Genomic DNA, 24,344 nt, shown 5'->3' with positions numbered 1-24,344 from the left:
TGGCACATAATTTTCTTATGGCGAAGATAAATTTAGATTGATAATCCCACAAAAGAACTCCACATCAGCGAAACAAGAAAGTGAAGTAGTAAAGCCAGATCCTTGCGCCACAGTTCAAGTCCCAGTTTCACTATTCTACTTCACATTATATAAAATGAGAACACCAATAAAAACCACCACTAATGTTACTATAAACACCAAAAAGGACTGGAAAGTTTGAAAAGGCAAAATAATTGACATTCTCTTTCCCCAAACACAGATGGTTTTAGTATTTTGTTTATTTTTTTTATTTTTATTTTTTTTGCGGTATGCGGGCCTCTCACTGTTGTGGCCTCTCCCGTTGTGGAGCACAGGCTCCGGACGCGCAGGCCCAGCGGCCATGGCTCACGGGCTCAGTTGCTCCGCGGCATGTGGGATCTTCCCGGACCAGGGCACGAACCCGTGTCTCCTGCGTCGGCAGGCGGATTCTCAACCACTGCGCCACCAGGGAAGCCCTTCCTTACTGTTTTGATCAAAATAATTTTATTGAGGTATAACACATACAATAAACTGCAAATATTCAAACCGAATAACTGAATGAGTTGTGTCATATGTATACTCCGTGAGACCATCACCAAATCAAGACAATGAACGTATCTATTACCCTAAAAGTTTGCTCCTGTCCCTGTGTAATCAATTCCTCGAGCACTCACTTTCATCCCCAGGCAACCACCGGTATGTTTTCTGTCACTACAGATTAGGCTGTATTTTCCAGAATTTTAAGTGGAATTTTTAAAAATAGTCTTTTTTTTTTGTCTGACTTTTTTGACTCAACATAATTGTTTTGAAATTCATGCATATTGTTTTAAGGTATTTTTAAGGCACACAGGATAAAATTTCTTGAAACCTCAATTTACATTGTTGAAAGGCAGACTCTGTTTTCAAAGTGGGGCATGGGCTTTTACAGGCTGATATTGTTGATCTAATGACATAATGTGAAAAACTAATGAAAATGCTATTCGAAGATTGCTGTAATTCTTAACAACGCTAAATGTCTCAGAACTCTGAAACCCAGCATAAAATCAGACTTCCTAAGACACTGATATTAAGGCAGGGGCAGAGCAGACAGTAGATGTTCATTCTCCGTAAAAACAAAATTACTGAATTGATTATACTATTTCAACAAGAAAGGCTTATGCTATGCTGCACCCTAATCCAAGGTAGTATCTTAAGAATTCTAAGGAATCCATTTTTGCCTTAAAGAATCTTACAAATTAAATTAAGACAAAGAGAGAAGCAATTAAGGAGTAATTCTATTAAAAGTAACAATAGAGTAGATCTAAAGCCTTGAAAATATTAAATTCAAGGAAAATGAGAACTACATTTATCACTGAAATCTATCTAACCCGGTAGAGTACAGAAAATTGCAGTTTTCTTCTCCTAAGCTCTAGAAGGAATTTAGGATTTGCATTTTAGATTACTCACCTTTCAATCACCATTACTTTGTATATGTCAGAAAACTTTGAAGTAATTTTGATATTTCCCGAGAAAAGAAGATGCCCAAATTCCCTATTGTAATTCTTTTCAGTAATTATATTATGATTCAATATGGTCTATACAGCAGAATATTACTGCCTATACATGTGTACATTTGAACTGCCTGTTAGCAGACTTACATCATAAGACCTCATCTGAAGCACAGAAAAATCCCATCAGTTAGGCATGACAGCTATTATGATATTCGTTTTAGGGATGAAAAATAGGAGGCTCAGAAAGAAAAGATGCCTCATCTGAGGTCAACAGGTCAATCCAGCTAGAATCTGAATACAGGTCATCTGCCCTCTGACAGCCTGTTGACTTTCTAACCTACCTACTGACCCAGACAACAGGCAAGGAGATATAAAGCTTTTAGCTCTGGAAGTCTTTTTTTCTCCCAACAAACTCTTAGCAAAAATTCTAGGGACTTCCCTGGTGGCACAGAGGTTGAGAGTCTGCCTGACAAGGCAGGGGACATGGATTCGGGCCCCGGTCTGGGAGGATCCCACATGCCGCGGAGCGGCTGGGCCCGTGCGCCGCAACTACTGAGCCTGCGCTCTAGAGCCGGTGAGCCACACTGAGCCTGCTCACCTAGAGCCCGTGCTCTGCAATAAGAGAAGCCACTGAGATAAGAAGCCCGCGCACCACAACGAAGAGTAGTCAGTCCCTGCTCGCCGCAACTAGAGAAAGCCCGTGTGCAGCAACAAAGACCCAACACAGCCAAAATTAATTAATTAGTTAATTTTAAAAAAATTCTAGTAACACAAAGCATTTACAAGTAGGACAGCTCTGTTTGAAATAAGGTATGGTGTCCACAGGCTGCTCACTCTCACTTCTTATCATCACTGGTACCATCCCTCCACTGATTCTAATAGCCACCCATCTAGTTCAGTCTCCTCAGATTACAGATAACCAGAGAGTCCACTGACATCATACCCCAAGGATTTATGGTTAGCATGTAGCAGAACAAAATAAAAAACCCTAAATTTCCAAAATTCCAATCAAATGAGCATAACTTTCTTTTTCATACCCTACCCAGCTCATTCCCTAACAAGTCAGATAAAATAGTGCTAAAAAGAAAGAAAGCACAAGTGCAGTTTTGTTTCTTTTTAAAAAAAGTTTGTGAGTACAAAATGGGGAGATGGGGAATAATCTCGAAAAGAAAAATAAAATCTTAAAGTCTGGGTCACTTCATGCAATCTTGAAGGTCAATACTTGTAAACCCTTTATTCTCTCCTTTCCAATGTCAGCTGTAACTCTCTAACATGTATATACTTTTGCTCTGGGCCTTAAGAGTGAAACAGAAAAATGATTAAGATATCTTATGCTGAACCCAGAACCTAGAGATCAACACTACCCAGAAGCTAGTACAGTATATTCAAAAATGTCTATGGAATAAATGAATACAAAAAGAGCCAGTCTAGCTGAAAAGGGAATTGGTTGGGCCTAGAACCAGAATGATTTATTCAGGTTAATTTCAACTATAAACCCCAAACATAGACTGTCTCCTTTAATAAAAAGGTTATAATGAGTAAGTATTGTTCACAGGCCAGGATAATAGCATCAGCTAGTTATCAAGCCAAATAAAACAAAGATAGAGAAAAAAATGTCACTCCTACTTAACACCTGGTCTTTTTTTTTTTTTTGGCCGCACCACATGGCATGTGGGATCTCAGTTCCCTGACCAGGGATTGAACCTGTGCCCCCTGCATTGGAAGCACAGTCTTAACCACTGGACTGCAAGGGAAGTCCCAACACCTGGTCATCTTTAAACGGTTGCTTTAAAACCAAGTTCCTCAAAAACCTGAAAACACCAACTTCCTTCTGAGAAGTATCTGCTAAAAAACAACAACATGGTAATCACAGAAGTCTGAAAGGGAGCCAAGCACAGCCGTAAGGTGTCTCAAGCTTTCCTCAAAGTACATGTGTCCCTACCAGAATCCAAAAGAAAGATGGTCAGACCTGGTGCTAAACACTTACATCTTCAGTCCAGTCTTCCGTTGTCCACTCGTCCACAGAATTCTTCCAGGCCCCTGTTGACAATCACAGTTTACACCGCAAAGTCAAATAATGTCTGATTCCAAGTGGTTCTCTATTGTGTATGGCACTATATCACATATATCATTAGCAATATAGTTTACAATCCAAGAAATATGAAGCTCTTAATCTATCTCAAGAAAATCAGTCATGTTTTCAAATGCAACTTGGCTAAGTACTATCCACAAAAATTCAAAAGCAATGTCTCAGACTGCTTTTGGATGATATCCAAGCAATTCTGCCTTAAGAAAGAAAGTATGGCACAGCACAAATAAATATGTTTAACAAGGAGTTCCTTATGATATATATTATTTAAAAGAACACAATTCAGTATAAGGCAGCTCTGCTTTGGGCCCTCATTTCAGGTGGATTATCAAACTTAGAGAAGTATGCTTTTCTCTTTTTCTTGGCTGTATTGGGTCTTCGTTGCTGTGTGCAGGCTTTGTTGCGGTGAGCAGGGGCTACTCTTCTCATTGCAGTGGCTTCTCTTGTTGTGGAGCACATGGGCCCTAGAGCACCTGGGCTCAGTAGTTGTGGCTCATGGGCTCTAGAGCATAGGCTCAGTAGTTGTGGCGCACGGGCTTAGCTGCTCTGTAACATGTGGGATCTTCCTGGACCAGGGATTGAACCCGTGTCCCCTGCATTGGCAGGCGGATTCTTAACCACCCTGCCATCAGGAAAGACCCAAGAAGTATGCTTTTTATATTAGTTCCACTGTATGGTTTCCTAAGAGGTCTCCAGCAAAGCTAAACATTAGTCCTATTAATATAAAGTATGTGGCTATTAACTTCTGATGAGCAGGTACAGAAAATGTGCTCATATGGTTCTTACAGAACAATCATTTACATATAAATCAATTATGCTTTAAAGAAAAGCATATGAGTTCAGATATGCTGACATCAGTGCTTAGCTATTCTGTATAAGTATATTCCCATTATTTTAAAGCATACATGCAAACACATACCCAAATAAAATGCTTTTAAAAGGAAGCACACCAAGATTACTAACTATAACCACCATCAGGAAGTGGGATTGTGAATGTTTTCAGTTCCTTCAATGGGAAAAATAAGTTGAGCATCTGACTTACAATGAGGTTTGTGTGTGGGAAAAGGAAGGGCATACCCCTGAAGGAAAAAGGCAGATGAACAGATCTAACTTCCTTGGAATCATGTCAATAACCTAATAACTAAACTGATGGTGTCACCTAAGAAAAGAGTCCTTTTCTATGGAACGCTTTCAATAGGATGTCACTAATTTAACATTGATCATGGCAAACAAAAGTAGAATCTACGGATTTATGGAACATGGCTCCTTGTAAAATACCACCCAAGATATGCTACTCTGTGGTTATAAAACGGAGATGTTTCAAACCTGAAAACATTCTCTGGTGTGTAAGAAAACAACACACACCACTTAGACTAGACTTCACCTATACTGTGGATCACAGGGTATATGCATTGCAGGGAAGAACTCCCTGATCTTCTGTCCCTCTCAATTGCATGTACCCTTGAAATAACAGTAAAGCTTGATAGATCAAGGTTTCAATACTTTTTAAAATAAATTTATTTATTTTTGGCTGCATTGGGTCTTCATTGCTGTGCGCAGGCTTTTCTCTAGTTGCGGCGAGTGGGGGCTACTCTTCATTGCAGTGCATGGGCTTCTCATTGCGGTGGCTTCTCTTGCTGCGAAGCACGGGCTCTAGGCGCACGGGCTTCAGTAGTTCTGGCTTGCGGACTCTAGAGTGCAGGCTCAGGAGTTGTGGCGCACAGGCTTAGTTGCTCCACGGCATGTGGGATCTTCCCGGACCAGGGCTTGAACCTGTGTCCCCTGCATTGGCAGGCGGATTCTTTTTTTTTTTTTTTTTTGTGGTACGCGGGCCTCTCACTGTTGTGGCCTCTCCCGTCGCGTACGCGCAGGCTCACGGGCCCAGTCGTTCCGTGGCATGTGGGATCTTCCCGGACCGGGGCACGAACCCATGTCCCCTGCATTGGCAGGCTGATTCTCAACCACTGCGCCACCAGGGAAGCCCTTGGCAGGCTGATTCTTAACCACTGTTCCAGCAGGGAAGTCCCAGGTTTCAATATCTGAACTGACAATCTGATCCTTTGTTTTGGCTAATTTATCATATCTTTAAATGGTTTCCATAATTTCTCCAGAAATGTCACAAAACAACTATCAATTTATGTGTCCCCAAAACATCTCTTTGAATTAAAATATTTTCATAAACGAAAGCAGAAAGACATAATAGTTTAAGTGAAGAAACACAAGGTGCAATTAGTCCCAGTCAGAAATCAGTACTGGAACCTGGATCTCTAGACCCCTGCACAGGTCTCTTAGCACACAGTACGCAAAGCTAAATGAATCCAAGGCAAGCCATCCACCTATACCTCACTATCATCTTCCTTTCTTAAGTACTAACTAGTGCCTTTCTTAAGTACTAATACATAATCTCCAACCTTTTACTATATTTCCTTCCAGACTTTTGTCTAAGTACATGCATAGTTTTAAAAATTTACAAGTGGACTAATTTCAAAGATGGCCGGTACATAGTGGTCTTGGTGCCGCCTCCATCCAACTTACCCTGTATTCATGCTGTCAAATTCATCATAGGAGACAGTACTCTAAAGACTACAAATTCTATAAAAAGCTGGGGCTCATTCTAAGCAGATTTAGGAACACTCTAGTCAAGAAATAGAAAAAGCCTCAAAAATCATTCATAAAACTTTCACCTTCAAAGCAACTAAGATTATAACAGGAAACAATTTATGATGAATTTTCCTTAGGAACCTTTCATCATCAATCATCAACCAAATAATACTGGGTTAAAAGCCTACATGTAAAGAAAGCGTGATGCTAGGTATCAAAGTCATATCTCACTGAAAAGACAAGTAAAAATTTAGGGAGTGATCAGGGTAGTATATTACTGAATGATATATAAATTACATGAATCTGATTAATACACTGGAAATTTACAGGATGAAAAGTTATGGAAAGCTAGAATGCTAATAGAAACTTTATGGGGAAGATGAATCACAGCAAAAACCTTGAAGGCTGGAAAATATCTGAACAGATATTTAAGAAGGGATATTCGGGACTTCCCCGGTGGTTCAGTGGTTAGACTCTGCACTCCCAATGCAGGAGGCCCGGGTTCGATCCCTGGTCAGAGAACTAGATCCCACATGCCTCAGCTAAGAGTCCAAATGCTGCAACTAAGACCTGGTTCAGCCAAATAAATAAACGAATGAATAATTTTTTCTTTTTTTTAAAAAAAAAAGAAGGGATATTCCAGGGGAGAGAAACAATAATGAGGCATTATAAAAAATTATAAAATATTAAAATTAACCTAAAGTTCAGAACATCCTTTCCCACCCACCAAAATGTGTAAGTTGTGGCAAAATACTTATAAAACTTACTACGGTAATCATTTTTTAAGTGTACAATTCAGTGATACTAATTTAAAACACACATTCTTATACATGACATGTAAAGAGACTGGTCTACCACTTAGAGAGGAGTATTATGAAAATAATTAAAACGCAAACTTAGACATGTAGAAGAGGATGAGAAGCTGAGTAAATTTACTTATTTTATTTTTATTTATTTTTGGCTGCATTGGGTCTGCGTGAAGGCTTTCTCTAGTTGCAGAAAGCGAGGGCTACTCTTCTTTGCGGTGTGCAGGCTTCTCATTGCGATGGCTTCTCTTGTTGCGGCTCTAAGGAGCGTGGGCTCAGTAGTTATGACACACGGGCTCAGTTGCCCTGCAACATGTGGGATCTTCCCGGACCAGGGCTCGAACCTGTGTCCCCTGCACCAACAGGTGGATTCTTAACCACTGTGCCACCAGGGAAGCCCCCGAGTAGATTTAAAAGCAGGCAGAAGACAACGTATGAAATTGTAAGCAGAAGTCCAGCATGGTAAGGTGTTATGTCAAGCAACAGAGGGGAAGCCCTGTATCAGCAGCCAGAGTCAAGCTGTCACAGTGACCCACGCTAGATACATGGACTCTAAAAACTACGTGACATTAGATACAGAAGAATACAGAGTCAGGTCCTAATCTTATTTTGGAATATTAAAATTTTACAGGAAGACCTTGCTCCCCATTGTAGACCTACAGACCTTCACATCAACCATATGAGAAAAATTCAACATTATTTTTAGCTTAAAACAATAAATCTAAGATGTATGCTTTATGTTCAGTTTAACTTGATGTTAGCCCTCTATCAAAAGGACATATAAGACAGCCTTGTAGAAAAAAGGACAGCAGTGATGCAAAGAACTGTGTCACCTTGAAGGCCAACGTGAAAAACACTTCCATTATCAAAAGCTGATAATTATTTTATCAAGTAGTTGTAAAAATATAGTTTACAAACATTCATCTGATGAATTTTTATTAGCTAGCCTTGATAAAAATGGAAGATATTTTAAGCATTTTATCAGATTCTTAACTAAGAAATTTAAAAAAAAATTCATACCTCTGAGTCCAAAAGAATTTTTGTTTGGCAGATTCTGAGCTACTTTTTGAGAATTTGATGCCAGTTCTGTGAATCAATGTAAAATGGAAGGTTTTAACATATCACAACAATTAAGGTATTCATCAGAAGAGAAACTGGTCAGCAAATTAAACGAAGGAGGGAAAGCATCAAACTAAATATATACTGTGTCCACGGAAAAAGAAACTTACTGCAATTCATGCTATGACAGACTGCTATGGTCCAACTATGAATCTTAACAGCCAGACAGATCTTGAACATTCAATTTGCATCAATTATGCTTGTTCTCATTCCCATGTTCACCAAGTTCCCTTCCCACTTGTCAAAGAAAACATTCCAATCTGTTTAAAAGGTATGTTTTTAGTAAATTTATAAACTAGCATTTTGACTATCCTTCAGTCTTTCTATTTTGGGTAATGTTTGAGTCTGACTCTAGGGAATGGATTTGATTATTATCCTGTCAAGTCAGGTTTCTGAGCCTATGAGGCTGTGGGCTAGACTCAGAACTCTGTGTTATCAACAAGACAATACCATTCTGTGAGGAGGCCTCTAGAGAAATAGCCAGCACTCCATCAGATGACAACCTTTAACTGTATTTTGCATCGAACACATTCTGCTACTCTAAATGAAAATAAGAGGAATGAGAGGGAAGAGATAAAGACAAAAGGAGAAGGAAGAAGAGATGGAGGAATATGAAAAAAGAAAAATAGCAGTTAATGGACTAATTCAACATTCTGTTTCAAATATCTGATTTAAAAATCAGTGGCGGTTATAAATAAAGCCATTACAAACATCACATGCAGGTCTTTGTGTGGATGTTTTCATTCCTCTTCAGTAAAAACCTAGGGTTGGGATTGTAAGACTGTAAAGTATATGTATGCTTTCACACCAGGAACGTAGGAGTTCGAGTTACTCCGTTACCTTCACTAACACTTGACACTGTCAGTTTTCTTTTAAAGCTATTTTAATGGGTGAAAGTGGTAGCCTACTGTGGTTTTAATTTGTATTTCCCCAATGATCAATGATGATTAGCACATTTTTGTGTGCTTATTGCCATCCATATATCTTCCTTTGTGAAGCATTTGTTCAAATCATTTGCTCATTTTTCATTAACTTTTTATTTTGAAATTATTATACATTCACAAGAAGTTATCCTTCACCCAGTCTCCCCCTCCATGATTACATCTCACATAATTCCAGTAAAATATAATAGCAAAAAAACTGACACAGATACAGAATGTGTATACCGTTCTATGTCAAGTTTGTATTGTGGTAAAATAATGTTTATGTGATAAATAAAATTTACCATGCTAACCTTTTTAAGTGTACAGTTCACTGGCACTGAGTAATTCACAACGTGATATAACCAGTATCACCATCCATTTCCACAACTTTTCATTTTTTGTTCATTTTTAATTGCTCATTTTACTAGGTTGTTTGTTTTCTTCTCAACGAGTTGTGATAATTCTTTACACAGTCTGTATACAGTCTCTTTTCAAAGAGGTTTTAAATAAATATTTCCTCCTAAACTATGCCTTGCTCCTTCATTCTCTTTATTCTCTTCTGAAGAACCATGTTTTTCTTTTAAACTCATGCTTATTATGCCCTATGTAAGAAATTTTTGCTTAATCCAAGGTGGCTAAGATTTGCCCTGTATTTTCTTTAGAAGTTGTGATTTCAGGTTTCACATGTAGAGCTATTATCCACTTGTAGTTATTTTTTATATACAGTATAATGTATGCCATTGAATTGCCTTGGAACCTTTGTCCAAAACCAATTGTATCTGTGGGTTTATTTCTAGATTTGCTATTAATTGATCTATCCCTGTGCTTTTGCCAATTCCACAGTCTTGACTACTGTACCTTTAGGGCAACTTCTTGAAATCAAGGAGTGTGAATCTTTGAACACTGTTAGTTTTCAAAACTGGTTGGGCTATGTTCATACCTATACTTTTCCATAAAAATTTTAGAATCAAGTTACAACTGACACACAAAAAATCTGCTAGGATTTTGAATGAACTTGTACTAAACCTGTATATCAATTTGGGGAGAAACAACATGTCAATAATATTGAATCTTCCAACTCATAAACACTGAGTATCTTGCTCCCTTTCTAGGTCATCTTTGATATTTATCATCGTGTTGCGTAATTTTCAACATACACATCTTGCACATATTTTGTCAGATTTATACCTAAGTGCTTCATGTTTTTGTACTACTATAAATGGTATATCCTTCTGTTTATTAATGCTTCTTCAAACACTCAATTTTACATTTTACAGTAAGATTTTATCATTTATATTTTCATTTAGAAGTCTTACCTTGCACATCATTAGACTTCTTCATAAGCATCTGATATTTTTTGAGGCCACTAATTTTTTTTCCATTTTCTCTTTGTTGATGGTTTATAGAAATATTACCTGTCAACTATCTACACTGTTTAAAGCTTCCTAATTAATTTTATTAATTTATCTATAGATTCTTTTATATCATTGCCAGAAATGACAGGTTTTTTTCCTCCCTTCCCAACCCTTCTTTTCTTTTTCAATCTTTGTTTCAGTGGTTATGACCTCTGTTACAGGGGTGAATAGAAGTAACGAGAGTAATCCTCCTGTTTCTCTTCAGTTCAACTAAATCTTTTGCCTTTATTTTTTTTAAAAAAAGGTAAGAGTAGTGAGAGTAAGCCCCTTGATCTTGTTACAAAAGAAAAATATTCTACACATCACTATTAATTGTGAGGTCTGCTGTGACTTTTGTAGAAATTGGGAATAAATGTTGGGTTTTGTCAAATGCTTTTCCTTATTAAAATGATATGGAGTTTCTCTTTTATTCTGTTAAAGGGGTGAATAATACTTTTGTTATTGAGATATAATTCACACAAAATCCACACTTTTGGGCTTCCCTGGTGGCGCAGTGGTTGAGAGTCCGCCTGCCGATGCAGGGGACACGGGTTCGTGCCCCTGTCCGGGAAGATCCCACGTGCCGCGGAACGGCTGGGCCCATGAGCCATGGCCGCTGAGCCTCCGCGTCCGGAGCCTGTGCTCCGCAACGGGAGAGGCCACAACAGTGAGAGGCCCGCGTACAAAAAAAAAAAAATCCACACTTTTAAGGCACAGAATTGATTGGTTTTCAGTATATTCACAAGGTGTACAAGAATCACAACCACCTACTCCAGAATATTTTCATCACTCCAAAAAAATCTGGCACCCATTCCTAGCCACTCCCCATTTCTCCCAAACATTCCCAGCCCCCAACAGCCACCAGTCTACTTATGTTTCTATGTATCTGACTAATCTGGATAATTTTTCTTATACATTCAGCCACTGAAGGACATTTGGCTTTTATGTGAACCTGTATCTTCCATTCTCTTGGGTATATATCTAGGAGTCATCTGATTTTTTAAATGTTAAACTTGAATATCAAGTATAAACTTAATATGGCCATGATATATTAGCCTTTTTCTAGTTTACTGAATTGATTTCCAATATTGTGGCTTAAAATTTTTACAGCTGTTTTGAAGAATGAGATTAATCTGTAATTGCAAATGTTAGCAAAAGATTTATTGACAAAGTATCTTCTGATTTTTAATAGCTATAATGTTAATTATAATAGATTATAAAGATAATTAATATCAATTTTCCTTTTCTCATTCCTAAAACAAATTATATATTTCTTCTGTTTCCCTTGATAAGTCTCACAATAAACTTATCAATTTTATTGATACTAGTCTTTTCAAATTACCATTTTTATAACTTTCATTGGTCCTCTTGATAGTGTATTTGATTTCTAGTTCGCTGTGCTTCTGTGATGGCGGCAACTATCTTTTTTAGCTAATTATTGAGCTATACTTTTATATTTTGGGTTATAATTCACAAAGTGTCAAATTATGTTTTTATAAATATAATCACAACAGTTAATATATATTATCAGGAAAAAATCTTTAAAATAGCTTTATTTAAAAAATAAGCCAATTAACAAGTATTTATCTGTGAATTTCAGTAAAGAAATAATCTTAAAACTGCAAGACACAGAAAAATCTGCAAAAGCAACTGTTGCCCTAAACCCATCTATCATCATCTACCTCTTTATCTGGCCAAATTTGTATTCACCATTATGAATGGTAAATACTTTGTTTCAAGTCTTGCACTAAGAAATTCTATATATACCTGACACTGATATTTGAGTGTGGGTTTGTACTGCCTTACAAAGATTTATTACAGCCTCTTCTTCAGCGTGCAAAAGGGGTAAACCACATACTTTATCGTCAATGAGATTTATAAGTGAGGAACTTTGGAGGTAAGAATCAGCTAAGAGTAGTCTCAGAGGTAGGACAGCTGCCTGTTTTTCATTTTTCTCCACCAGCACACTTTGATGTCATCTTCGTACATTAAGAGCTCAAACAATTAAAATACATCTCTGGTGAGAATAGACACTTACCAGTTCCCTCATCTGCACCATTCTGAGCAGCTTCCCAAACTACTTGTTTTGTCCCACACCCATCTATAGATGGAGAATCTGAATAGTCCGCAGGGTTAAATGTCCTTGGGTTTGAAATAAAGAATAAAGGCAAATCACAAAATTAACTGTACATCACCTTCCCTGAAACAAGCCCCGTCCCTTCTAAGAACCACTTTAAGAAACTTCACCCTCTTTCTCCTATTTAATTATAGCCAATTCTTCTCGCCATCAGAATGCAGATCTTCTGAAAAGCAGAGGTTGCCTAGAACCTTCCATACACTCTTGTACGATGCTCCTACTTCCCTAAATTGTTGTCCTCTGCATCCTAAAGCAAGTGTGGAGACCTATAATAGTTCTCGGCAGGGTAATGGCTCTAATGAAAAACCCACCCACCCCCTCCCAACTAAGCCTAGACTTAAATAGGCAATAGGTCTTTTCTTCCGAAGTCAGAATCCAATTTTGGATTTGAACCTTTTACAATAGAAGTATATGATTCTTTTTGTTTAGAAAGATGTAAATAAAAAGAAAACGTTTTGTTCAGTGCCTCTTTTTAAATTAAAATCCTCAATACCCATGATTCAGATGTCTAACTAGAGCCAAATTAAATAGCACTGCTAAAATTGTCACAACAGAATTAAAAAAAAAAATTTTCAGCATTATTGGGGTGTCACTGACAAAAAGAACCACAAGAGTATTTTTTAAAGTAGACAGCAAAATCCACAAAATCGTTTGAAGCTACTGTGTTGGGCACATACGTTCATATGTTCCGGCCAGTTTGCTCCCTGTGTTTTCATCCTTCCTTTGTCCACAGGGAGCTCAGGCAGAAAACAGAGATGGCAGGAGTCACCACCTGAAGGCAGTGACCCCCAACAGTGCTACCTTGGAGATATGGAGAAACAAAGGACTTTTCCTTTCTTGACTGTCATCTACTTATGACCTCTATAAGAAGCTTAAAAACTTTTTATAAACATCGGGGGGGGGGGGGAAGCTAATGTTTTAGATAACAGCAAAAAGTGAAAGAACCAGAAATAATGAATATATAATGATTATACCATCCATTTAATAACAATATACTCATCCTTCACTATTACAATTCAAGAGAAAAATGATTGCTTTTCATAAAAAACAAAACAAAAACATTGCATTTACTTACCATTCAAAGACAATTGCTGGATTTACCAACATAACTCTTAAGCAATGGTTTTCAACTGGGGTGGCTGTGCACCTCCCTCCCAGGGAACATTTGGCGATGTCTGGAGACATTTTTGATTGTCACAACTTGAGGAGGGGTGCTACTGGCATCTAGTAGGGAGAGGCCAGGGATGGTGCTAAACATCCTACAATGTAAAGGGAACCCCACCACCTCAACAAACTATTATCCAATCCAAAATGTCGATAAAGCCAAGGCTAGAAAACTGCTGTAAGGCCTACTGCAATACAATTTTATTTGTGTTATTTTGCTTTTTCAGTATTGTCTCTTTAAAACTAGAGAAGGTAATAACTTCAAAAATAGGATGGCTAAGACTTACCCCATGCTTTGCGTTGAGAATCTTCCTGCCCCTCTCCCTCTGCCACGTCCAAACCCTTTTTAAAAAAATATACTGTAAAAATAATACTTATGTCCTACACAACTATAATTCTACCAACTTCATCCCTTACACACCTACCCAAACATTACTGTCACTGTTACTAACAGCACCAACATTCCCAACCAGTGCACCCAATCTGCTGGTCCCTAATGATACAAATATCTACAGTTATTGATCTCAAAGGATAGAAAAGAATTTAATTCTGCCTGTACAACACTTGTCATATTTAGCAGCTTAACACGGGCGGGTTTTATATATATATAATTTTTTAAAAATTTATTTTTGGCTACATTGGGTCTACATTGCTGGCTGCAGGCTTTCTCTAGTTGCGGCAAACAGGGGCTACTCTTCGTTGTGGTGCATGGGCTTCTCACTGCAGTGGCTTCTCTTGCTGTGGAGCATGGGCTCTAAGTGTGGGCTTCAGTAGTTGCAGCACGTGCTCAGTAGTTGTGGCGCACGGGCTTAGCTGCTCTGTAACATGTGGGATCTTCCCGGACCAGGGATCGAACCCATGTCCGCTGCATTGGCAGGCAGATTCTTAACCACTGCACCACTAGGGAAGCCCCTGATGGTGTTATTACACACCATTTTTAATACTAAGATTCTGAAAGATGACCAAAAGGGCAGCAAACAAGAAAGCGAGCAAGCAAGAAGAAATAGTTCTATTCAATGACTCTCCAGTTTTTCTTAATCGAATCCTACATTGTGGATTAAAGACCTAAATACAAGAGCTAAAACTATACAACCCTTAGAAGAAAATACAGAGCAAAAGCTTCATGACACTGAATTTGGTAATGATTTCTTGGATATGACACCAAAGACTCAGGCAAAAAAAGGAAAAAATTAGACTTTAAACTGGTATATCAAAAGACATGAACAGAGTAAAAAGGCAACCCAAGGAATATTTACACATTCTACATTTGATAAGGGAGTAACACTGAGAATACATAACGAAATTCTACAACTGTCTAACAAAACAAACAACCAGATTTAATAATGGGTAAGGGACTTGAATAGACATTTCTCCAAATATAATATAAAAATGGTCAATGAGCAGATGAAAATATTCTCAACATCACTAATCATTAGGGCAATGTGGCACCCATTACAATGGCTATGAGTGAGAAACAGAGAGAGAGAGAGAGAGAGAGAGAGAGAGAGAGAGAGAGAGAGAGAGAGAGAGAGAGAGAGAGAGAGAAGAGAAAATAAGTGTTGGCAAAGATGTAGAGAAACTGACACCTTTGTATACTGTTTCATGGGAATGTACAATAGTGTAGCCACTGTGGAAAACAGTATGGCAATTCCCCCCAAAATTAAAAATAGAACTATATGATCCTTATAGCACAGGGAACTCTGCTCAATATTCTGTAATAACCTAAATGGGGCAGAATTTGAAAAGAATAGATACATGTATAGGTATAACTGAAGCACTCTGCTGTACACCTGAAACTAACACATTATAAATCAACTGTAGTCCAATATAAAATTTTAAAAAAATTTTTAAGGAAAAAAAAAGAATTATATGATCCTGCAATTCCACTTGTGGGTATATGTATCCAAGAGAATTTGAAAGTAGGGTCTTAAAGAGATACTTGTACACCCATGTTCACGTTCATAGTAGCCTTACTCACAATAGCCAAAAGGTAGAATCAACCTAAGTGTCCACTGATGAATGAATGTGGTATATACATACAATGTAATATTATTCAGCCTTAAAAAGGAAGGAAGGGGTTTCCCTGGTGGCACAGTGGTTAAGAATCTGCCTGCCAATGCAAGGGACACAGGCTCGAGCCCAGGTCCGGGAAGATCCCACATGCTGCAGAGCAACTAAGCCCATGTGCCACAACTACTGAGCCTGCGAGCCACAGCTACTGAGCCCACATGCCACAACTACTGAAGCCTGTGAGCCTAGAGCCCATGCTTCGCAACAAGAGAAGCCACCACAATGAGAAGCCCACACACCACAACAAAGAGTAATCCCCGCTCGCCACAACCAGAGAAAAGCCTGCACGCAGCAACAAAGACCCAATGCAGCCAAAAATTAAATAAATAAAATAAATAAATTAATAAAAAAGAAAAAAAAATGGAAGGAAATTCTGACAAATGCTACAATGTGGATGAACCTTGAGGACATTTTGCTAAGTGAAACAAGCCAGTCACAAAAGGACAAATATTTCATGATTCCACTTATATAAGGTATGTAAGAGTACTCAAATTCAGAAAACAGTGGTTGCCAAGGGATATGTTAGCCATGCTAATATAACTAAATGTATATTTAATCATGTACAGTTAACTTATCCAGTAGTTCAAGTTAAACTATTAAAAGATATGGTCTTGACAAAAATCTACCCTATCCCCAGAGACAGGGGAATAGAGGGAAATGTCCTAAAAGGTGGAAGAATTGTAATAATGCATATTAGTGTCTACTATCTATTTTAACAGTGTTGAAAGGTAAAGGTAAGACCTTAGGTAAGTCTAAAAGAAGGCTGGAAACTTGGATTTAAAAAAAAAACAAAAAACCTAACTCTAAGAAGAAAGCTTTCAATGAACAAGTTTTGGCAAGACTTCTTACAGTTAAGAAAGGTGGTAGGGTGGGGGGAGGAGAGTCATCATATAAGAAAACCAATTCTCAGGACATAAAACACTTAACTGTAAAAAAAAAAAAAAAAAAAAAAAAAAGCAAACAAACTTTAGTATGTCCATACAATGTACAATGGAATATTATTTGGCTCTAAAAAGAAATGAAGTACTTATACATGCTACAACATCATGTTGATATGTGGTAGAATATCAATGAACCTTTAAAACATTTAAGCTAAGTCAAAGAAGCCAGTCACAAAAGAGCACATATTACTAGATTCCATTTACATCATATGTCCAGAACAGGAGAATCTATAAACACAGGAAGTAGATTACCAGTTGTTTACTGCTGGGATGGCGAGGAGCGGGAGAGGTGATCAAGGAATTGGGAATTAATACTTAAAGGGTATTAATACTTAAAGAATATGGGATATTCTTTTTGAGGTGATGAAAATGTTCTGAAATTGATTATGGTGATGGCTGCATAATTCTAAAAATATACTAAAAACCACTGAATTATGCAATGTAAATGGGTTAATTGTATAGATGTAAATTACATCTCAAGAAATTTTAGAGGGCTATGATAAACACTGTTACCAGTGAAGAAAGCAGAAGAAACAACACAACTGCTCTTGATTAAGTGCATTCATGTGCACCCATTCAGTGGCAAACTGTGTGACAAAAGGAATATTTAACAGTGGTTAAATATTAAGAAAATAGTGGCAATTTTTTTTTTTTTTTGTGGTACGCGGACCTCTCACTGTTGTGGCCTCTCCCGTTGAGGAGCACAGGCTCCGGACGCACAGGCTCAGTGGCCACGGCTCACGGGCCCAGCCGCTCCGCGGCATGTGGGATCTTCCCGGACCGGGGCACGAACCCGTGTCCCCTGCATTGGCAGGCGGATTCTCAACCACTGCACCACCAGGGAAGCCCAGTGGCAATTTTTTAAAAAGGGATTCTGCTAAGAAATCATTAAACAATTATCTAATACTTGAGCCAGAAAGCAAGATGTGCATGAAAGAGAAGAAAGGAATTTATAAAAGAAAAATATATCCTAAGGCCAAAAATTCAAGAAATCCTGCAAGTCTCCTGGAAAAAGTCAGTATCAACTAAATATCTCCATGTCTCCAGAGGGCAGTAGCCACAACCAAGTATGAAACATAAACAAGCCAACTATCTTTTTGTTGTTGTTGTTGTTTTGTTTTGTTTTTGCGGTACGCGGGCCTCTCACTGTTGTGGCCTCTCCCGTTGCGGAGCACAGGCTCCGGACGCGCAGGCTCAGCGGCCATGGCCCACGGGCCCAGCTGCTCCGCGGCACGCAGGATCCTCTGGGACCGGGGCACGAACCCGCGTCCCTCGCATCGGCAGGCAGACTCTCCAACCACTGCGCCACCAGGGAAGCCCTAAGCCAACTATCTTAAGTAGATTTTAAAAAATCAAATCCATCTTCATGCACATTTTAGCAAGCTAACAAAATTGTTCTTTCCTATTCACCTGGCTAGTAATGCTACCAGTAACATTGTTTTCTGTGTATATACATTTTCCTACATTGTTATCTAGTACAAATAGCTGTTTTCACCTAACAGCTCAGAAGAAAGCCCTGGGTTCTTATAATTGAGAAAAACAACATTAAATTATCATAAAGAATAAACCAATGTTATGGTAAATGCTAAACCTTTACTCATAGAGGTCTATCTAGTGACTTTGCACTACATCTATGTTGAATAATTGCTCAAGTTTTTAATTGTTTAATATTTATGTCTTACACTGAGGAACAGAGTAGAAAAGTTGCCCATTTCCCTTGAAAAAAGCCAAAACACAGAGAACAGCTAACCACCTCTAGTGGAGAAGGCAAATCTAAAGAGCAGATATCCCCCCTGGGGCCAAACATGTGCAACCTAAAGAAAAATAAGATAGAAAGCAATCCCTTTCTTTCACCCCCAGGAGACTGTAAGCAGGGCTTTAATAAGAGCCAAATGCACCAGAAACTGTGGGCTCTTGAATTTATCACTGCACACTCTGGGTCATGACCTTTAAGATTCTGAGTAGTTCTAGAGTTTTTTGTACAGACAAAAGTTCCCAGATTTTCAGGGCTGGTTCAATGATAAAGATGGTGGCTGTGTTGACCACAAGCTGCCCACCTGCCCAGAGACCTGTTCAGCCCACAAAGAGAACAGGGCACCTCTGGGGCTTGTGGCTCAGAGACTTAAGACTCAGGCAAGTTGTGCCTCTTTGTCCCTGGGTCAGGGTTTATCCAGATATAGGAATACATCTTCCCCAATCGCAAAGTAGCATAAATGAGTCAAATGACAACAGCAAATGCCCCAGGGACTCAGTGAGAAAGAGAGCTTATTTCAAGTCTTATCCTCATATCTCATATATTTTCCTTAGCAAAGAAATCTCATTATAAATGTGCCACAATAATTATTTCAGGAAAGAATTGATTCTAATACCAGTGAATAAAAGTCTGATGGGAAAACAGTTATTTACACAGTCTCAGAGCACTCCCCCCAAAAAATATGTATTAATTACAAAGAAGGAGGGAGTAACTTTACAAAGGAGAAACTTGGCAGAAACCACTTTCCTTAAGTAATCAAAGCTAACATCACTAGCAATGGGATAAATCTGCATCATGTACCCTCTACTATGAGGTACAACTATATCATTCTGTGGCATTCCAGCCAAAAACTGGTAACATGAATCTAATCATGAGGAAACTTCTCAGTTTGTTAATGAAGGACATTCTACAAAAGAGATACTTCCAAAGTGTCAAGGGCATGAAAGACAAAGAAAGACTATTCCAGATTGATGAACTGTTCTAGATTGAAGGACTCTACACAGCCATGGAACTAAATACTGTGTATGATCCCAGACTGGATCCTGGACCAGAATATTTGCTTTTTGTTATAAAGAACATTAGCAGGATAACTGGAAATTTTTGAATAACATCTATACATTGTATCAGTGGTAATTTCCTGATTTTATCATTTTAAGGTAGCTCTTTAAGACAATATATTTTTTCTTAGGAGTTACACACTAAAATATCAAGGAGTAAAATGGCATTATGTTTGAAATGAACACAAAAGGGTTTCAGAAAAAAACAGTAATATGTACATACAGAGAGGAAATGTAGCAAAATATTAAAGTTTGGGGACTCTGGATAAAAACTATACAAAATTCTGCTGTGCTTTTTAATTTCAAAGTAAAAACCACACTCTAAGCACTTATATGTATATTTTATATTCCAGTGAGTACATTTTATTCTTGAAAAATCTAAGTTGTTCATGTTTGCACTAGCTAAGCTGATCCTTCTACGCAGAATGTTCCTACCCAGATTTTCAGATGCCTTTCTTCCTCCTCACTTTAAATCCCATCTCCTCAGATACCTCCCTAGGTCCACCTAAAGGAAACCCTACTGACAGCTGATCACATCACCAATCATTTTCTTAAGTAAGTCGAACAGTGCTTTTACTTGATTGTCTCTCCTCCTTCACCACTGAGGATGTGAGGAACCATGTCTTATGCACAGCAGTATCTTCAAAAATATAACAGGTACCTAAGTATCAGTTGTTGCATTAAAGACTGATATGTAACCCCAATGTCATAAACATGGATTTTTTTTCATGGACTCATGTTTACAGGCATAATAATAATATTACTACTCAATTATGGGAAATAACCTAGTTGTTCAGCAACTTATTTTAGAGTACTGTATTCTGTAAAATACTTTTTGTACCAGGACCCAAGAAGGCATTATAGAAAATTCAAGAATTAAAACTAGAATGTCAGCACCTAGTAGGTGCTCAACAATTAACCTTTCAGTTATATTATATAGGCCATATTCATAAATTAGTTAGTTTTAAAAGTAGAACAGGGCTTCCCTGGTGGTGCAATGGTTACGAATCCGCCTGCCAATGCAGAGGACACGGGTTTGAGCCCTGGTCCAGGAAGATCCCACACGCCATGGAGCAACTAAGCCCATGTGCCACAACTACTGAGCCTGTGCTCTAGAGCCTGTGAGCCACAACTACTGCACCTGTGTGCCACAACTACTGAAGCCTGCGTGTCAGTATGCTAACACTGTGTAGATAAGGCAAAAATTAAGGAGGAAAGGGGTATTTATTAAACTTTTAGCAGCTTAACATTTTAGCTAATTTAATCATGAACACAGATTACTGTTCTGAGGGAGAGCCAATGTGAAGTCAGCAACAGCTGATCACAGTATGGTCAAAATTAAATAAAGGCAATGGAGACCTTAAAGAATCATTTTTAAAGTACACACTTTAAACCATGTACTTGTTTTTTAAGGATGCATTTTTAAATCTGCATACTACCCAACAGATCACAAATAACTGGAAAGGGATATTGAAATCAACAGTTTTAAGGTTAATTCAACACACCATGAGAGAGTAGATTAAGACATTAACTAACTTACAACCAAACTTCTGGAAAGGGACATATTAAACACATAAAACAAAGGACACTTATCCTTTAACTATGAAAGGGACAAATTATTTGTCTTGCACCACTACTCACTTATTATCAAACTGTACTTTACTAATATTCACCAAGTAAAATAATTGTTTTTGTGCATACTGGGTACTGAATGTTCTCTCTTCTTGCCCTATGTTGAACTTGGGATAATGATTCTAAGAAATCCCTAGACACAGACCACTACTCTTCAACAGCTTGTTTAAACATGTTTAAATATCAGCTAATAATATAAAAATTACACCTCACTAGAGTTTACAAATATGTGGAAGAGAGTGGACTGCTTTTTTTTAAACATCTAACTGGGTTTATAAACAGCCAATCTGGGAATTCCCCAGCAGTCCACTGGTGAGGACTTGGTGCTTTCACTGCCAGGGCTTCGGGTTCAATCCCTAGTCCAGGAACTAAGATCCCACAAGCCACGCAGCACAGCCAAAAAAAAAGTCTATCTGTGTCCCTTACCCACTACTTTACCTCCTTAAAAGTAAACATAAGGGGGCTTCCCTGGTGGTGCAGTGGTTAAGAATCAGCCTGCCAATGCAGGGGACATGGGTTCACGCCCTGGTCCAGGAAGATCCCACATGCCGCAGAGCAACTAATCCCACATGCCACAACTACTAAGCCTGCACTCTAGAGCCTACGAGCCACAACTACTAAGCCTGCATGCCACAACTACTGAAGCCCACACGCCTAGAGCCCATGCTCCGCAACAAGAGGAGCCACCTCAATGAGAAGCTGCACACCGCAACAAAGAGTAGCCCCTGCTGGCCACAACTAGAGAAATGCCGCACGCAGCAACAAAGACCCAACGCAGTCAAAAATAAATTAATTAAACTAAACTAAAAAAAAAGTAAACATAAGGGGACTTCCACTGGAGGTCCAGTGGTTAAGACTTCGTCTTCCAATGCAGGGAGTGAGGGTTTGATCACTGGTCGGGGAACTAAGATCCGACATGCTTCATGGCCAAAAATCCAAAACATAAAACAGAAACAATAGTGTAACAAATTCAATACTTTAAAACTGGTCCACATCAAAAAATTCTTTAAAAAAAAAAAAAAGTAAACATAAGGAGGTGGGGGGGTATAGGATTAACATACATACACTACTATATATAAAGTGGATTTTAAAAAAACAAGGACCAAGACTGGTTCAAGATGATGGAGTGGAAGGACGTATGCTCACTTCCTCTTGCGAGAGCACTGGAATCACAACTAACTGATGAACAGTCATCGACAGGAAGACACTGCAACTCACCAAAACAGATACCCCATATCCAAAGACAAAGGAGAAGCCGCAATGAGATGGTAGGAGGGGCGCAATCACAATAAAATCAAATCCCATAACCACTGGGTGGGTGACTCACAAACTGGAGAACACTTATACCACAGAAGTCCACCCACTGGCCTAAAGGTTCTGAGCCCCATGTCAGGCTTCCCAACCTGGGGGTCGGGCAATGGGAGGAGGAATTCCTAGGGAATCAGACTTTGAAGGCTAGCGGGATTTGATAGCACGACTTCGACAGGACTCGGGTAAAAAGAGACTGCACTCTTGGAGGGCACACAGTGTGCACATCAGGACCCAGGGGATGGAGCAGTGACCCCATAAGAGATTGAAGCAGACCTACTTGCTAGTGTTGGAGGGTCTCCTGCAAAGGCAGGGGATGGCTGTGGCTCACTGTGAGGACAAGGACACTGGCAGCAGAAGTTCTGGGAAATACTCCTTGGCATGAGCCCTTCCAGAGTCTCCAGTGCTGGGTCACCTCAGGCCAAACAACCAACAGGGAGGGAACTCAGCCCCACACATCAGCAGACAAGTGGATTAAAATTTTACTGACCTCTGCCCACCAGAGCAACACCCAGGTCTACCCAACACCAGTCCCTCCCATCAGGAAGCTAGCACAAGCCTCTCAGATAGCCTCATCCACCAGAGGCAAGAAGAACTACAATACTGCAACCTGTGGAACGAAAACCACATTCAAAGAAAGATAGACGAAATGAAAAGGCAGAGGACTTTGTTACCAGATGAAGGAACAAGATAAAACCCCAGAAAATCAACTCAATGAAGAGATAGGCAACCTTCCAGAAAAAGATTTCAGAGCAATGATAGTGAAGTTGATCCAGGACCTTGGAAAAAGAATGGAGGCAAAGATCGAGAAGATGCAAGAAATGTTTAACAAAGACCTAGAAGAATTAAAGAACAAACAAGCAGAGATGAACAATAAAATAACTGAAATGAAAAATACACTAGAAGGAATCAACAGCAGAAAAACTGAGGCAAAAGAACAGATACATGACCTCGGAGATAGAATGGTGGAATTCACTGCTGCAGAACAGAATAAAGAAAAAAGAATGAAAAAAATGAAGACAGCCTAAGAGACCTCTGGGACAACATTAAACGCACCAACATTTGCATTATAGGGGTCCCAGAAGGAGAGGAGAGAGAGAAAGGACCCAAGAAAATATTTGAAGAGATTACAATCAAAAACTTCCTTAACATGGTAAAGGAAATAGCCACTCAAGTCCAGGAAGCGCAGAGAGTCCCAAGCAGGATAAACCCAAGGAGAAACACACCGAGACACACAGTAATTAAATTGAAAAAAATTACAAAGAAAAATTATTAAAAGCAACAAGGGAAAAATGACAAATTACATACAAGGGAACTCCCATTAAGGTTAACAGCTGATTTCTCAGCAGAAACTCTATAAGCCAGAAAGGAGTGTCACGATATATTTAAAGTTATGAAAGGGAAGAACCTACAACCAAAATTACTCTAGCCAGCAAGCATCTCATTCAGATTCAATGGAGAAATCAAAAGCTTTACAGACAAGCAAAAGCTAAGAGAATTCAGCACCACCAAACCAACTCTACAACAAGTGCTAAAAGAACTTCTCTAACTGGAAAACACAAGAGAAGAAAAGGACCTACAAAAAACAAACCCAAAACAATAAAGAAAATGGTAATAGGAACATACATATCGATAATTACCATAAATGTGAATGGATTAAATGCTCCAACCAAAAGACACAGGCTTGCTGAATGGATACAAAAAGAAGACCCATATATATGCTCTCTACAAGAGACCCACTTCAGGCCTCGGGACACATACAGACTGAGAGTGAGGGGATGGGAAAAGATATTCCATGCAAATGGAAAAAGAAAGCAAGAATAGCAATACTTATATCAGAT

The 24,344-nt window shown here is 38.7% G+C and overlaps 1 protein-coding gene across 35 annotated transcripts in view; it reads right to left on the bottom strand.

Annotated features, from left to right (window-relative positions):
• The window catches only part of UBAP2 (ubiquitin associated protein 2), a 161,324-nt gene that overhangs the window by 37,121 nt on the left and 99,859 nt on the right, over nt 1-24,344 (bottom strand). For 21 of the 35 annotated variants that reach the window (XR_010841949.1, XR_010841950.1, XM_067041326.1 and 18 more), the window contains 4 exons: nt 14,029-14,083; nt 12,479-12,582; nt 8,025-8,090; nt 3,496-3,548 (listed from right to left, as the gene is read on the bottom strand). Coding sequence is in view for 33 of the 35 variants with exons in the window: in XM_067041326.1 (XP_066897427.1) it covers nt 3,496-3,548; nt 8,025-8,090; nt 12,479-12,582; nt 14,029-14,083 (278 nt within the window). In the remaining 2 variants the exon portion in view is untranslated. Of the gene's footprint in view, nt 1-3,495; nt 3,549-8,024; nt 8,091-12,478; nt 12,583-13,652; nt 13,802-14,028; nt 14,084-24,344 lie in introns of those variants that run through there. The other 14 variants (XM_067041331.1, XM_067041342.1, XM_067041344.1 and 11 more) reach the window with 4 other exon arrangements.

The sequence above is a fragment of the Kogia breviceps genome, chromosome 8 (genome assembly GCF_026419965.1).
Source record: "Kogia breviceps isolate mKogBre1 chromosome 8, mKogBre1 haplotype 1, whole genome shotgun sequence".
In the NCBI taxonomy this organism is placed as follows: Eukaryota; Metazoa; Chordata; class Mammalia; order Artiodactyla; family Physeteridae; genus Kogia; species Kogia breviceps.
This window is presented reverse-complemented; position numbering and strand designations above follow the sequence as displayed.